General features: G+C 39.4%; 1 protein-coding gene across 1 annotated transcript in view; it reads right to left on the bottom strand.

Annotated features, from left to right (window-relative positions):
* CEP135 (centrosomal protein 135) overlaps positions 1–17758 on the bottom strand; it is a 90050-nt gene that overhangs the window by 39457 nt on the left and 32835 nt on the right. Inside the window, exons 9-12 of the mRNA XM_075859930.1 lie at positions 16848–16913; positions 14808–14958; positions 735–958; positions 55–210 (exon numbers count right to left, since the gene is read on the bottom strand). Of these exons, the coding sequence (XP_075716045.1) occupies positions 55–210; positions 735–958; positions 14808–14958; positions 16848–16913 (597 nt within the window). The remainder of the gene's footprint in view (positions 1–54; positions 211–734; positions 959–14807; positions 14959–16847; positions 16914–17758) is intronic.

Here is a 17758-nt window from a genome sequence, read left to right as displayed (position 1 = left end):
AAAAAAAAACAAAAAAACAAAATCAAGAAGTTTTAAAGTTTCATTCCAATTTACCTGCTCATAAAGTACTCGGAACTTGTCCCTCTCCACCGTGAGCACTTTGACATTGGACTGAATCTCAACCATGTGTTTTTCAAACCTATCTAACATGCTCTGGAGATCGTCTCTTTCCCTGGTGAGACGCCTAAGATGTGCATTGTTTCCCATGTCCTAGATAGCAGAAAATAGGAATATTCTCAATATTAGTAAGTTTCCGAGATTTCCTGCAAGTCTAAAAAAAAAATATTTTACCTAGTTTATTGCTCTAAGACCTCCTTATTAAAAGAACAAAACCGACGTGGAGGAACTGAAAAATCAACCACTTACTTGAAAGTAACTTGGTGATTTCACGACAAGTACAAAAAGATACACATTTTGTTCAGTATGAGCTCTTATTTTCACTGATATAACAGAGTATGAATTGAGGATTGCTATTAAAGTGACTTGGAAATAACTAATTTGGGTAATACTGACTGGCAGATGCAGGGCAAAGTTCTGGAATGGGCAACCAGCAGATCTGGCTACAGTAAAGTGGGTGTAACAGCTCGTAACAACAAAAACACAATGGCCAACAATGCAGGAGAAGAGAATCTCGAATTTCCAAAAATAATTATTTGATTAGAAAAAATTTCCAGATATGATCTTTTTTATGAAAAATTTCCTTTAAATGTTTACTTTAGTGCATGGGGGCACACCTTTCCTGGGGAACTTTGCTTTCTGCTGGTATCCTGCATGGAATTATTTCGGGAGCTGGATTTTAGATTAAGTGCTCGTTCCAATTTCTCCATCTCTATTCTATAATGGTCCCTTTCTTCTTCTAAGGATTTAACAAAAGAATCCAATCGAGAAGGTGAATGATCAGTTTGCAAAACACCATGTTGTGTCCGCATCCTTTCATTCTCCAACACCAACTCCCGTTCTGAAAGTAGAAAGAGGAAGAACAATAGGTTAAAAACTTTAATGGAAACTAATTTTTTCCCCATACATTTCTTATTCCCATCCTTAATGTCTTGCTCACTCGGAGACCAGGCATAAAAAAAAAAAAAAGCCCTAAACACTTAAAAAGACCAAAATATTGCACCGAGTCACACATTAAAATGTCAGTCCAATTCCAATCTCTATTGTAAACTGCAGTTAGCATTTATAATTTTTTTACTAATTCAAATCAGATAGTGAAATATAATATTTTTCTAATCTGTTTTTATGTTTCGATTGTAGATTTTAATCTATTTTCTGTACAAGATTAAAGGGGCGGCCATCTTGCGGTTGACAGTATTTACAGATATACTATACAGCGGCCACACGAACCATAGCAAACAATAGTCCTGAGGTGACCCATTGACTTCTATGGGAGAGTTTACTAGGCATGCTCTATGACCTGTGCAGAGGTCATTGTGCAGGGAGGGGGAGGAGGGGAGCTGCGACCATCATCTATTATCAATGGTGGATCCTGTGTTATCTTTATAGAGGTATTACCTTTCATTGCAATCCTGCCTGTGATGATAATGAGATGACGCTCAGAAGTGATCTCTACAGAACAGGAAGTGTCAGTCTATTACAAGGCTCAGCTGTCAGTTAAAACCACAAGATTCTATGAATATTTAACCACTTCCCGACATGCGCTGTATATATACGGCGCGGTCAGGAACTGGTTCCGGCAAACCGCAGTACAGTTACATCAGAGTGATGGTTCGGGCTCAGAAGCTGAGCCCGCACCATCACTGCCAGGTTTCAGCTGTTTATCATAACAGGCACCCTGCTATAACAGCCAGGACCAGAGCTAGTCTCCAATCTGGTCGATTAACCCCTCCAATGCTGCGCTCAATAGCGATCGCAGTATCTGAAGGGTTTTAAGCCGATCGGCAGCCCAGCAACGCGAACGCTGAGCTGCCGATGGTTGGTATGGCAACCGGAGGCCTAACAATGGCCTCCGCCAAGTACAGAAGCCTATGAGGACCCGGCAAAACACGTGTTTTGCCTACATCCGACAGGTCCTCGAAGACATGCTGTCAGTGTATGACTGACAGCTCTAATACACTGCACTACGTATGTAAAATAAATAAAAATGTTGTAAAAAAATAAAGAGCTTCAAGTTGCCTTTTTCCCCATAATAAGTCTTTTATTATTGGAATAAAAAAAAAAACTTACACATAATTGATATTGCTGCGTCCTTAACAACCCAAACTATAAAACTATTATGTAAGTTATCTAGAACGGTGAACACTGTAAAAAAAAATATAAGAAAAATAACAGCAGAATCGCTGTTTTTAGATCACATATCCTTCCAAAAAAAATTATGAAAAAGTGATCAAAAAGTCACATTTACCCCAACAGAGTACCAATAAAAATGACAGGCCATCCAGCAGCAAAAAAAATAAAAAATCCCTGACACAGCTTTGTTCACGCAAAAATAATAAAAGTTATGAAAAAAAAGTTATGGGTCTTAGAATATGGCGACGCAGAAAAAAAAAAAATGGTTAAAAAAGTGATTTTATTGTGCAAAAGCTGCAATACATGAAAAAAAACGATGTAAATTTGGCATCGCCGTAATTGTATCGACCCACAGAATGAAGTTAAAATGTTATTTATGGCTCACTGTAAATGCCGGAAAAAACCCCAATAAAAAACAATTCGAGTTTTCTTCCAAAAAATTAAATGAAAAAGATCAAAGAATCGCATGGGTCACGCAATGGTACCAATAAAATCGACAGCTTGTCTCGCAAAAAATAAGCCCTCACATCGGTTATACCCATAGTAACGCAGTGATGAAAAAACATTCCGATGTGACCAGCCGGAGGGGAACATTCCTTCAGTTTCTGGGCCCTAGTATTTAGGAACTATGAAGGGAAGGGACATAGAACATCTGCTGGAAGCGAGGGTGCCCGTATTATTACAGCGCAACACCTACCCAGCAAAATTTCCCAGACTACAAAGGAGGAAAAGTCCCCAAAAGGTGCAGAGTGTTACAAAAGGGGGATAAGAAAGGACTCCGTTTATCAGTGCGACGCGACACTGGCTTGTGTATACACCGCATTCCAAATTATGCAAATGTTATTTTTCGCTGATTTTCCTAAATAGTCGATGCAAATGACAGTCAGTATAATCTTCAAGCCGTCAACCGTTGGAGTATAATGCAAATTTTATTGAACAAATCTCCTAATGACAACAGATTTTTTTTTAGAAGTAAAAACTCAAAATGCACTGTTTCACATTATTATGCACAACAGAGATCAAAACATTTTAAAGGTTGTAAAGAGAACTAAAATGGTAATTTGTTGAATTTGCAGCATCAGGAGGTCATATTTACAGAAATCAAAAGCTCTTTCAATCAAAAAAAAAACTTAGCAGGCCAAGTTACATGTTAACATAGGACCCCTTCTTTGATATCACCTTCAGGCTGGGTTCACATGACCTATTTTCAGACGTAAATGAGGCGTATTATGCCTCGTTTTAAGTCTGAAAATAGGGCTACAATACGTCGGCAAACATCTGCCCATTCATTTGAATGGGTTTGCCGACGTACTGTGAAGACAACCTGTCATTTACGCGTCGTCGTTTGACAGCTGTCAAACGACGACGCGTAAAAATACAGCCTCGACAAAAGAAGTGCAGGACACTTCTTTGGACGTTTTTGGAGCTGTTTTCTCATAGACTCCAATGAAATGAGCTCCAAAAACGGACGTAAAAAAACTCTGCGAAAACGGCGCGAAAAACGCGAGCTGCTCAAAAAACGTCTGAAAATCAGGGGCTGTTTTCCCTTGAAAACAGCTCCGTATTTTCAGACGTTTTTGGTCACTACGTGTGCACATACCCTCACAATTCTTGCATCCATTGAATTTGTGAGTATTTGTACAGTTTCTGCTTGAATATCTTTGCAGGATGTCAGAATAACCTCCCAGAGCTTCTGTTTTGATGTGAACTGCCTCCCACCCTCAGATATTTTGCTTGAGGATGCTCCAAAGGTTCTCAATAGGGTTGAGGTCAGGGGAACATGGGGGCCACACCATGAGTTTCTCTCCTTTTATGCCCATAGCAGCCAATGAGACAGAGGTATTCTTTGCAGCATGAGATGGTTCATTGTCATGCATGAAGATAATTTTGCTACGGAAGGCACGGTTCTTCTTTTTGTAACACGGAAGAAAGTGGTCAGTCATAAACTCTATGTACTTTGCAGAGGTCATGTTCACACTGTCAGGGACCCTAAAGGGGCCTACCAGATCTCTACCCATGATTCCAGCCCAAAACATGACTCCACCATCTCCTTGCTGACGTCGCAGCCTTGTTGGGACATGGTGGCCATTCACGAACCATCCACTACTGCATCCAGGGTTGCACGGCACTCATCAGTAAACAACACGGTTTGAAAACTAGTCTTCATGTATTTCTGAGCCCACTGCAACTGTTTCTGCTTGTGAGCATTGTTTAGGGGTGGCTGAATAATAGCTTTATACACACTTGCAAACCTCTGGAGGATCCTAAACCTTGAGGTTCGTGGGACTCCAGAGACACCAGCGGCTTCAAATACCCGTTTGCTGCTTTGCAATGGCATTTTAGCAGCTGCTTTCCTAATCCTATTAATTTGTCTGGCAGAAACCTTCCTCATTATGCTTTTATCTGAACGAACCCGTCTGTGCTCTGAATCTGCCACAAATCTTTTCACAGTACGATGATCACGCTTAAGTTTTCTTGAAATATCCAATGTTTTCATACCTTGTCCAAGGTATTGCACTATTTCACGCTTTTCGGCAGCAGAGAGATCTCTCAGAGAGATTTTTCTTTCCCATATTGCTTGAAACCTGTGGCCTGCTTAATAATGTGGAACGACCTTAAGTAGTTTTCCTTTGATTGGGCACACCTGGCAAACTAATTATCACAGGTGTCCGAGATGGATTACAATGATCCAAAGAGCCCTAAGACACAATACCATCCATGAGTTTAATTGAAAAACTAATAATTAAATGTTTATGACACTTAAATCCAATGTGCATAATAATTTGGAAGACAGTGTAACAGATTTCTTCACAGAGTACCACACATCTATGGTTTTATTATTTACCCCATTAATATACACTTTAATTATGCCCTCACGTGCACAGATTACACATGCCCCACATTATAAACTGTAATACCAGTAATACTCAAACAAAACTAATACCAAGCAAAATACACACTTCAAATGGCGGTCCTTCCCTTCTAAGCCCTACAGTTTGCCCAAACAGCATCACCATACCCGGGATAACCCGCTTAACAATTTACGGGGTAAGATTCTCCAGTGGCACAAGCTGGGCACAACATATTGTGCAGTAAATAGGCATATCAGTGGAAAAATTGCAATTTTCACTTTGCACTATCCACTGCATATTCATTTCTGAAAACCACCTGTGGGGTCTAAATTCTAACTACACCCCTTGATAAATGCCTTTAGGTTTGTAGTTTCTAAAATGGGGTAACTACTTTTTTTTTGGCACATCAGGAGTTTTGCACAATCTATGCTCCAAAAGTCAAATACCACTCCTTTTCTTCTGAACCCTCCCTTATGTCCAAACAGCAGTTTCTAACCACATATGGAGTATTACCATACTCGGGAGACATTGCTTTACAAATTTTGGGTGCTTTTTCTGGTTTATTCGTTGTGAAAATGAAAAATGTTGATCTAAAACTAAATCTTATTGGAAAAAAACGTAATGTAATTAATTTAGCAAAAAACGTTTGGGGGTCAAAATTACTCTACCCTCACTGCACCCCTGAGGATGAATTTCTCAAGGGGTGCGGTTTCCTAAATATAGTCACTTTTGGGGTGTTTCCACTAAACTAGTACTACAGGGGCTCAGAAAATGCAACATGGCACCCAGAAACCAATCCAGAAAAATCTACATTCCAAAAAGCCAAATGGCGCTCCTTCCCTTCCCTTCCTTGCCCTGCTGTGTGTCCAAACAGTAGTTTATGGGGTATTGCCGTACTTGGGAGAAATTGCTTTATAAATGTTGGGGTGCTTTTTGTCCTTTATTTTTTTGTGAAATTGAAACATTTTGAGCCAAAATGACATCTCATTAGAAAAAACATAATTTTTAATTTGCGCTGCTCAATGTTAATCAATTCAGAAAAAACTTGTGCGGTCAAAATGCTCACTATACCTCTAGATGTTTTTATTCATCAGAATAAGGATAATAAATAATGAGTTGTGTTTCTCTGTTAACACTTGCCGTGTTTCATTAAAAAAAAGGATTAAAATTGAATATCTGAAAAAAAAAAAAAAATTTGAAATTTCACCTTTACTTTGCTTTCATTCCTGTGAAACACCTAAAGGGTTAAGAAACTTCCTAAGTGTTGTTTTAATTACTTTGAGGGTCGGTTTATGGGGGTTTCAAAGCCACTTCAGAACTAAAATGGTCCCTAAAAAAAATAGGTTTTTTGAAAAAGTTCTTAAAAACGTGAGAAATTAATGCTAATAAGCCTTGTAACGTCCTAGAAAACTAAAAGGATGTTTAAAAAACAATGCCAACATAAAATATACATATGGAAAATGTTAACTAGTAACTATTTTGTATGAAATAACTATTTGTCCTACAAGCAGATACATTTAATTTAAAGAGACTCTGTCACCAGATTATAAGTGCCCTATCTCCTACATAAGGAGATCGGCGCTATAATGTAGGGGACAGCAGTGCTTTTTATTTAGAAAAACAATCTATTTTTACCACGTTAGGAGCGATTTTAGCTTTATGCCAATTAGTTTCTTAATAACCAACTGGGCGTGTTTTTACTTTAGACCAACTGGGCGTTGTACAGAGGAGTGTATGACGCTGACCAATCAGTGACCAATCAGCGTCATACACTTCTCTCCAATCATTTAGTAAAAAAAAAATAAAAAAAAATCCTTGGTCATTAACGCGCAAAATGGTCATTAAAGGGTTAATATGAAAAAAAAACCTATTTTTTTTTAAAAACACCACATTTGGTATCGCCGTATCCATAACGACCCCACCTATAAAGCTATTACGTTATTGAACCCGCACGGTGAACGCCGTAGAAATGAAAATAAAAACCAATGCCAGAATTGCTGTTTTCTGATCAACCTGCCCTAAAGAAAATTTGATAAAAAGTGATCAAGATTTCACATGCACTCCAAAATGGTGCCATTAAAAACTAGAAGTCGTCCCGCAAAAAATGAGCCCTCAAACAGCTGCATTGGCGTAAAAATAAAACAAATTATGGCTCTTAAAACATGGCGACACAAAAACAAATAATTTTGAAAAAAAAAAAGGGTTTTTACTGTGTAAAAGTAGTAAAACATACTAAATCTATAGAAATTTTGTATCGCCACAATCGTAATGACCCACTGAATAAAGTTATTCTGTTATTTATACCACACCGTAAACGGCGTAAATCTAAAGATGCATAAAAAGGTGTGCCTTTTTATCCATTACCCCCCCAAAAAAAGTTCATAAAAATGAATCAATAAATTATATGTATTGGTTTCCCCGAATATTGAACTACGTCGCGGTTATAGCGATGATCCTTTTTTTCATTTGCGTTTATTATTTTTGATGTACCTCCTACATTGTTTCTTCATGTTCTTTACAAAAATGTATTGTAGAGTCTTGATTTTTCATTGCACTGCGTGCAATATTTTGTATATTTTGCTTATTCTAATAAAAATTATTAATAAATAAATTAAAAAAATAAAAATAAATTATATGTACCCAAAAAGGAGATATTAAAAAATACAACTTGTCCCGCAAAAAACAAGACCTTATACAGTTGTGTCGACGCAGAAATAAAAAAGTTATAGCTCTTGGAATGAAACGATGGAAAAACTAAAAAAAAATAACTTGGTCATTAAGGTTTAAAATAGGCTGGTCATTAACCCCTTCCTGCTCCTGGACGTACTATTAGGTCATGGTAACTGCATCGTTCGCACTCCATGGCCTAATAGTACGTCACGGGAGGATCAGCCATTTCGGCCGTCCTGGCACATACAAAGTAAAAAAGTAAAAAAAAAAAGTTGTGTCAAAATAAAGAAATAAAAGTTTTCAAATACAAAGTACAGTAAAAAATAGTGTAGTACCGTCTTAGCCAGAAACAATATGCAATGTTAAATACCTTTGTGTCAAAAAAGACAAAAGTATAGAAGGTATGATACCTTTATTGGCTAACCATAAAAGTTCTATATGCGGCTTTCAGAGCACAGAGGCCCCTTCTTCAGGCAGTTTACAAATGAATGACTTCGTAAAAGGACAATATTTAGATGTTACAATGATCTTAACCCCTTCCCCCTGCTTGCATTCTGGGCCCTAATGTCCAAGCCATTTTTTACATTTTTCCATTGTCACATTCGAAGAGCTATAACTTTTTTTATTTTTGCGTCGGCATAGCTGTATAAGGTCTTGTTTTTTGCGGGACGACTTGTAGTTTTTATTGGTACCATTTGAGAGTAGATGCGACTTTTTGATCACTTTTTATCACATTTTTTTTAAGTCAGGATTAACAGAAAACAGCAATTTTTCCATTGTTTTTTATTTTATTTTTTACGGCGTTCATAGTGCGGGTTAAATAATGTAACAGCTTTATAGTCGTGGTCGTTACGGACTTTGCGATACCAAATATGTGTAACTTTTTTGCTTTATTGTAGTTTTTTTTAATAGTAAAGCATTTTGTAAGGGGAAAAGCTGGGTTTTTCATTTTTTTTTTCACTTTTTTTTTAAATTAACTTTGGTCAACTTTTTTTTACTTTTATACTAGTCACACTAGGGGACTTCACTATCCTCCGATCGCTATTATAATACACTGTAATACTTTTGTATTGCAGTGTATTACTGCCTGTCCGTTTAAAACGGACAGGCATCTGCTAGGTCATGCCTCTGGCATGACCTAGCAGGCATACACTACAGGCAGACCTGGGGGTCTTTATTAGGCTCCCGGCTGCCATAGAAGACACAGACACTCGGCGATTTTATCGCCGGGTGTCAGTGGGATGAGAGGGAGCTCCCTCCCTCTCTCCAAAACCACTCAGATGCGGTGCACGCTATTGTGCACCGCATCTGAAGGGTTAAACAGGTGAGATCGATACGAATATCGATCTCACCCGGCAGAGCAGGGACGCCCCCAGCCCTCAGCTACGTCTGGCAGCTGAGAGCAGGGAGATTTGACAGCTCCCTGCTCTGTTTACTTTATTCTACAGCAGCGCCGTGGAATGGCGGCGCTGTAGAATAAAGCCCATTAATGACCGCCGTGAAAAGGCTTATCGGCGGTCATTAAGGGGTTAATGATGTATCACCTCATGTACTAATGGTCTTTGTGTAACATCTAAATGTTGTGCTTTTTTCGAAGTCATTCATTTGTAAACTGCCTGAAGGGGCCTGTGTGCTCAGAAAGCTTGCATATAGAACTTTTATGGTTAGCCAATAAAGGTATCATACCTACTATACTTTTGTCTTTTTTGACACAAAGGTATTTAACATTACAAAATAAAAAGTAAAAATCCCCCTTTTCCCCTTATCAGTCCTTTATTATTAATAAAAATAAACTATACATAATTGGTATCGCCGCGTCCATAACGGCCTGAACTACAAAAGTATTTTGTGATCTATCCAGCGCAGAGAACGCCATAAAATACATACCAGAATCACAATTGTTTGGTCACTTCACCTCCCAAAAAATGGAATAAAGAGAGATCAAAAAGTTGCATGTAACTAAAAATGGTCCTGATCGAAACTACAGTTCGATAAGTCCTCACACGGCTTTCTTGATGGAAAAATAAAAAAGTTCTGGCTCTTATAATATAGCAACACAAAAAGTTAATGATTTTTTGATAAAATGTAATTTATTGTACAAACGCCATAAGACTATAAACATAAGGTATCGCCGTAATCGTATCGCCCCGCAGAATAAAGTGAATATGTCCTTTATAGCGCACAGTGAACGCTGTAAAAAAAAAAATAAAAAAAAAAATTTGAATAATAAACAATTGTAGAATTGCTGTTTTTTAGTCACCATGCCTCTTAAAAATAGAATAAAAACTGATCAAAAAGTCGCATGCACCCCATGAAAACGACAATGAATCCCTCAAGGGGTCTAGTTTCCAAAATGGGGTCACTTTTAAGGGGTTTCCCCTGTTCTGGTATCTCAGAAGCTCTGCAAATGCGACATGGAGCCCAGAAACCAATCCAGTAAAATCTGCATGCCAAATAGCTCTCCTGCCTTTCAGAGCTCTGCCGTTTGTCCAAACAGCAGTTTATGACCACATGTGGGGTATTGCCGTAACCGGGAGAAATTGCTTTACAAATGTAGGGGTGCATTTTCTCCTTTATTCCGTGTAAAAAATAAAATTGCACAGCCGAATTCCTCAAAATGCAGCAAAAAAACCTGTGGGATTAAATGCCCACTATACCCCTCGATAAGTTCCTTGAGGGGTGCAGTTTGCCAAATTAGGGTTGTCACGATACCAGAATTTGGACTTTGATACCGACACTGTGTAGTATTACGATTTTTGATACCAAAATGATACTTTGCCAACAGTAATAAAAGAAAAATAAGTTCTTCCATTTTCCGATGTGAGGCTCGAGGTGTGATGAATTTTGAATGTGCCTCACATTAATAGTAATTAACCCCATCATGTTTCTCAGTCATAATGTGTAAGGTGTAATGTTAGTGTAAGGTACATGAAGGGGTTAATTACTATTAATGTGAGGCACATGGAGGTAAATCCATCACACCTCGTGCCTCACAATAAGTGAAAGAAAGCAGTTTTTATTTTTTTACAGCGTACACGTCATAAATGACGCAAAAAAATTGTTGTTCAGGTTATTACGGCCGCGCCAATACCGAATATGTGTATATTTTATGTATTGAGACTTATTTTAATACTTATTGTAAAAAATATATATATATATATGCCAGTACATTAGCCTGTGTACGGATAGTATACAGGCAGCTGTTAGGACATACCTAAGTATGCCATAACAGGAGACATGGTAAGACAGCCCTGGGGTCCTTCAATGGACCCTGGGCTGTCTGCCCATATATGGTATGTCCCTCAATTGCGTCACACGGAAGCATCAGAGGGATTCTCTGTGACGCGATCCAAGGAGCATCCCCTCTTCTTATTCTCCCTTGAATGCTGCGGTCAGCTTTGATCGCAGCATTAAGGCTGGATTCACACGAGCACATTACGTCTGTAATGGACGGAACGTATTTCGACCGCAAGTCCCGGACCGAACACACTGCAGGGAGCCGGGCTCCTAGCATTATAGTTATGTACGATGCTAGGAGTCCCTGCCTCGCTGCCGGACAACTGTCCCGTACTGTAATCATGTTTTCAGTACGGGACAGTAGTTCCATGGAGAGGCAGGGACTCCTAGCATCGTACATAACTATGATGCTAGGAGCCCGGCTCCCTGCAGTGTGTTCGGTCCGGGACTTGCGGCCGAAATACGTTCCGTCCATTACGGACGTAATGTGCTTGTGTGAATCCAGCCTAAGGAGAATAACGGTAGAGATGAGGTTTCTCTCTCATCTCCGCCGTTAGAGCGGATCTGTGGCTGTGTAATACAGCCATTGCCCCGCTCCTGACAATAAGTGTGCAGTGCGTCCAATATGTACGGTTTTCAGTGCCGCTGCTCAGTAGTGCAGCGCTGGTCGCATCACCTCATGCTGACGGCGCGCACTTGTCAGGACTCAGGAGCGGGGTGTCAAAAATATTTTAGTATCTTTATATGTGTGAACCTAAAAGTGCTATGTACGATCTACTTCGATGCACAGGTGTCACTGGAGCTCACAGGTCTGCTGAAACAATAGCCTACAGGGGGGATGGCTATTCTATTCTAAGTCTTCTGATTTATGACACTGTGGACGTGACAAAACTTGATGACATTGTATTTCTTTTGGGCTAAAGATACATACTAAAGATGAGATTGGGATTCTGCATGTTACCATATGTAGAATGTTTATGTATGCAAGTTTTAAGGGTAACGCCTACTCTCATTTTCCTATAAATAAAGATGGATCCGCCCCCTAGTGCAGAGCCTGTTTGAACACTGACGCTGCGTGTCATGGTCTCTCTCCGGCCGGCCTCTCTCAGATTCACCAGTGAGAGAGCATTCATTAATTTGGAACTCAGACAAATGCAGATAATGTCCAAAGTTAACGGACAACCTAAATTCTGCAGCGACAGGGGCAATGGCTGTATCACACAGCCGCAGCCCCGCTCTCACACATTCATGTGTTACTATACTGAGCTGTGCGGTCGCACAGCTTAGTATCGTAATACATGAAATAACGGGATCGAACAGTTTGAGGGTGCACGACATCGATACAGTATCGAAGTTTCGATGCATCGTGCATTCCTATGCCACATAAGGTCACTTTTGGGGAGTTTCCACTGTTTTGGCACCACAAGAACTCTTCAAACCGGATACGGTGCCTAATATCCACTAGGTGCTCCTTTGCTTCGGAGGCCGGTGCTTCAGTCCATTAGGGCCACATGTGGGCTATTTCTCAAAACTGAAGAATCTGGGCAATAAATATTGAGTTGCATTTCCCTGGTAAAACCTTTTGTTTTACAGAAAAAAAAGGGGAATAAAAAGGATTTTCTGACCCAAAAAAATTTGTAAATTTCACCTCTACTTTTCCTTAAATCCTATGAAACACCTAAAGGGTTATAAACTTTAAAAATTCTGTTTTGAATACTTTGAGGGGTCTAGTTTCTAAAATGGGGTGTTTGATGGGGGGTTTCTAATATATGGGCCCCTCAGAACTGAACCGGTAGCTAAAAAAAAAAAAGAAAGAAAGAAGCTTTTGAAATTTTATTCAAAATATGAGAAATTGCTGCTTATGTTCTAAGCCTTGTAACGTCCTAGAAAAAAAAAACAATGTTCAAAATATGATGCCAAAAGTTGTGAGAGTTGAGAGAAAAAGAGGGATCCCACTGAAACGCACTGTTCCTCCCCAGTGTAAAATACCTGGCCGATCGCACCGGTGGAAGATCACTGGTATAGGTCCAAAAAACTTTCAGGCAACTACAAGGTAAATTCGTGATTGTTTTTTTTCAAGCCTGATGAAGAGACCGGTTGGGTCTTGAAACACGTAGCTTTCCTTCCATTATTTAAAAAAAACACAACAATAAATAGGACAACGAATTTACCTTGTATTTGCCTGAAAGTTTTTTGGACCAATACTAGTGATTTTCCACCGGTGTGATCGGCCGGGTATTTTACACTGGGGAGGAACAGCACCTTTTAGTGGGATCCCTCTTTTTCTCTCGAACTCACACAACGTTTATCTAACGGAGCCCCACGGGTCACCGGAAGAATCCCAGGCTGCAGACCTCCATAATACAATCTACCATCTAGGACGTTGTGTTCCCAGCACAACGCCATCAGGTGAGCACCGTTACTTTACCTGATATTATACTTTTAAAATATTGGGATGATGCACCATGTGCGCCGTGTATTTTTTTTATCTCCCATACAGCAAAAAATGATGATAACATATAGTAGACATGTGGGAAATGTGAACTAGTAACTATTTTGGGTGGTATAACCATCTGTCTTACAAGCAGATGCATTTAAATTCAGAAAAATGCTAGTTTTTAAAAATTCTCTAAATTCTGCTATTTTTCACAAATAAATACTGAATATATCGACCAAATTTTTCCACCAACATAAAGCCCAATGTCTCACGAGAAAAATCTCAGAATCGCTTGGATAGGTTTAAGCATTCCGAAGTTATTACCACATAAAGTGAAATATGTCAGATTTAAAAAATGGGCTCTGAGCCTTAAGGCCAAAACTAGGCTTCGGGGTTAAGGGGTTGAAACTTGACATGTTACGTAAATCTAAACAATGAGGACAATGAAATGACACGGCAGAAATGGCGTTACAGGCATTACTAAGAAAAATACTCTCCTCAAACCTGACAGGTTAGGGAGTGGTGTGGCATATGGTGCTGACGGCTCTTTGACTCAACAGTATAGTGCTGAATCGATGGTGCAGATCATAAACGTTTTAAACTCTCCTGGAAAAGGTGGTTGTGATGATCCTGCGCTCATTTAAAATGTATTTTTGCATATAGACCTAGGGTTGTGGAGGTGCGGGTTGTTACTCTTCGTATATGTTTTTATACAATGTTTTTACTGTATGTATATGAAAAGTTTATATTTTTCTTCAATAAAAATTATCTGGTTAAAAAAAAAAAAAAGCACTGCAAAGTTGGAGCCACATTAAGTGACATGTCAGATTGGAAAAAATGAGGCTCCATCAGGAGGGTCAAAACCGGCCGTAGCGGGAAGGTGTTAATAAAGATCATTGAAACATTTAAAAAAAAATACAAAACAAATTTAAAAAAAAATCACCAAAAAATCTTAATACGTTTAACATAAAAATTTGATGTAAACAATAGGTCATTTTCTGATGACACATTCCCTTTAAAGTGTCCTTTTAATTTCCATCCAATCGGACATTGAGCTTGGAGAGATTGCTAATGCATGCCGGTCAGTTCAGTTACCGGGACAACCATACGACGCACGAAAAATGTTGTGCATGGGTCCTGTTATAATTAATAGGACCTGTGCACGATACGCTCTGGCAGGAGATTAGAATTGGAGGGATATTTTAAGGAAACGAAGGCATTTATAAATGTGAGCTGCAGTTCACACCTTCCTAAGGAGGACCAACCTGAAGGAGCCAGAACATAAACCATATAAACCTGAGAATATACGAGAGGAGATAAACTTTGAGCTGCTGTGACAGAATGATACTCAAAAGATTCACCTGTTACCATCTGTTTTTCAAGTTTACGTGAAAGCCGCTGTTTTTCATTCTCTCCATGGTACAGTAGGGACTCTAATTTGCAATTTTCATCCTTTCTGGCCTCTAACTCATCAGCTAGTTTATTCTTCTCAAATTCAAAAGTACTTAGATCCTGAAGAGAAAAATATTTTTTATTCCACATACAAGTCAAGATAATGTGATGTCAATGGTGAGGTAGGGATCTATGCGTGGGATTTTCTTTAGGTTAAGGCCACAGGATTTAGCCTTAACATAGGCCTAGCTTAGCGTCCGCAGAATGGGTATGGCTGGTAGGAAGAGGTAAAACTTTCTAGTGACAGCAGCTATACTCAAGGTCAACTCTGTGTCCTCCAATGACACGGACAAGAGAAGTGGATTAATTATGAGGGAGAAGGGACAGATCAGAGTAAAATGTAACTGAGACCTTAGACCAGGATTTAGGAAAAATGGCCGTCTTATAAATAGAAATATAAGGTTTAGATGAGGAAGACGATGGTGAAAACAGAAGCTCAGTATAAGAGATTACGTTTGAAATAAAAGGGCACATGACAGCAGAAACATGTCCATAGACACTCACTAATGTTTTTTAGGTAAGCAGAAGAAATATGATGGGAGGATGTATATAGTTAAATGTCAGAGATGAGACTGGAAAGAAAATCTGCTGAAAGTATCCCTAACTGGGAATGTGTAAAGAGAAAACAGGAGGAGGTCTGACACAAACCTGGGGTACCTAGGCATAAAGCATTTAGAAACCGCAAAACACACACTAAATGTCTGTCGGAGACATAGGAAGGAAACTAGGATATAGCAGTGTCTTTCATGCCAAAGGATTAGAGAGTGCGTAGGAGTAGGTGGGTGATTAAGGCTAAGTTCACACTGAGTTTTTTGACGAGTTTGACGCGGAAACCACGCCAAAAAGCTTGTCAAAAACGGCCTGAAAATGCCTCCCCTCGATTTCAATGGGAGGCGGGGGCGGTTTTCTCCCGCGAGCAGTAAAACCGGCTCGCGGGAGAAAGAAGCGACATGCCCTATCTTCGGGCGTTTACGCCTCTGACCTCCCATTGACTTCAATGGGAGGCAGGGAAAGCGTATTTAGCGGCGCTTTATGCCCGCAGCGCCCAATGGCCGCGGGCGAAAAACGCAGTGAAAATCGGCGTGCAGGGAGAGTAAAATCTGCCTCAAACTTCCAAACGGAATTTTGAGGCAGAAATTCTGCCTGCAAAATACTCCGTGTGAACATAGCCTTACTGTGTCAAGTGTAGCAGATCGATCCTGGAGGATTAAAAGCAAGTATTCACCTTTAAAAGTGGCTGACAAGAGATCATTGGAAATTTTGGATGGCGCTTCTACGGTGGAGTGCATAACACAGAAACAAGGTTGTAAGGGTCTATCAGGGGACTTAGCGGAAAAAAAAGCTGATCAAACGTGTATACACCAAGCATTCAACATGTTTGGGGGCAAAAGGAAAAAGTTAGAAACGGGGCTAGCGGGGAGGATGGGCCAAGAGTGCCTTTACAAAGGACTGAAGTTCATTCTTCGTGGCTGAAAGTAAAGAAAGTATCTCTAAATAAAATAAAAATCAGACGGGCTCATTTATCAAAACCGTCTAACAGAAAAACCAGCTTCAGGTATTAGGGAAATTATTATCTACACAGGACGTATGTTACGGAGTGCATTTTTTATGTGGATTAACGCGAAAGCTTAAACCGCAATAGGCTTATTCACTATTTTAAATGTGCAAGAATTCTGGTGTACACACCGTGCGCCACATTTATTGCCTATTTTAAACAATATTTTAAAGGGGATGGAGTCAACCAAGAGGCTGTTGTAAGGAATAGAAAAGTGTCTGGCTACTAGCGCCAAATTTATCGTACAGTATGCACCACTGATACATTTGGCGCATCTTCTGACTGACTTGTCGAAGTATAAACAGTCTCAAACGTAACAGTATTCGTAAATCTGACACAATAGATTGATGTATTTTTCAACTCCAATATCGATGTATGTGTATAAATCACTTACCGACTTGTATTGAGAAACAATGGTTTCCAGTTTGTTCATTTCAATGTGAAGCCTTTTTATTTCACTCTAAAATGTAGGAATACAACAGTTCAGTTAGGTCGTCAGTATCATACGTTTTTACTAATATTAAAGTGTTTCTATCTTAAATCCAAAGCCATTAAAATGCAGTAGATATCCGCAAATATCACAAGTCCGACAAGTATAAAAGGGGAATCAGAACTATGTAGGAGCTCTTTACAGTGCTTATTCAATATTACACTGTATAAAACCCTGGATTTTTCATACACGACAATGTTTTTTTTTCCATCAGATATATTTTAAACAAACATTTTTAGAGGTTTACAGTAATAAAAAAAAACTTTTCCCTAAAGTTTCCCCCTGCCTGAGTACAGGACATAGTCCAAGTCCACTTCAGTTCTTCTACAGCGAGGAAAAAAAGAAACCATCAGCCTGCTATTCACCGGCAAATTCAACTCTGATTGGTCAATTAACAATTCGGTGGCCTCGGGTTAATGTTAATGGGGCTAAACCTGGTGTGCCCAGATGTCGTCAAACGTCTTCACTTTCCTCATTTTGATACACGTGTGTCAGCCAGATTTCCTGGCCCAACTGTGGTATTATGATGCTAGGAGTCCCTGCCTCCCCACGGAGCTGCGGTTATTATAAAATTATACAGTACTCCGTCTACCTACATACTATGCCATAGGTGATACATCTTTCCAATGGAAAGGAATTTTCTTGGCTCATTGCATCAGTCAAAGAATGGCAAGCATATGACTCTCCGCCACAGGTAAATCAGACACATATCCTAAAATACAAAGCTTTATTAACTTCACCGCATAAACACTATCAATCGGGACAAATATCTGCGCAGATGGGGATAATTCCACAACATAAGGTGAATTAGTCCC

This window comes from Rhinoderma darwinii, chromosome 1, assembly GCF_050947455.1.
Source record: "Rhinoderma darwinii isolate aRhiDar2 chromosome 1, aRhiDar2.hap1, whole genome shotgun sequence".
NCBI lineage: Eukaryota > Metazoa > Chordata > Amphibia > Anura > Rhinodermatidae > Rhinoderma > Rhinoderma darwinii.
Note: the sequence above shows the minus strand (reverse complement) of the source record. Positions and strands in the feature narration are given on the sequence as shown.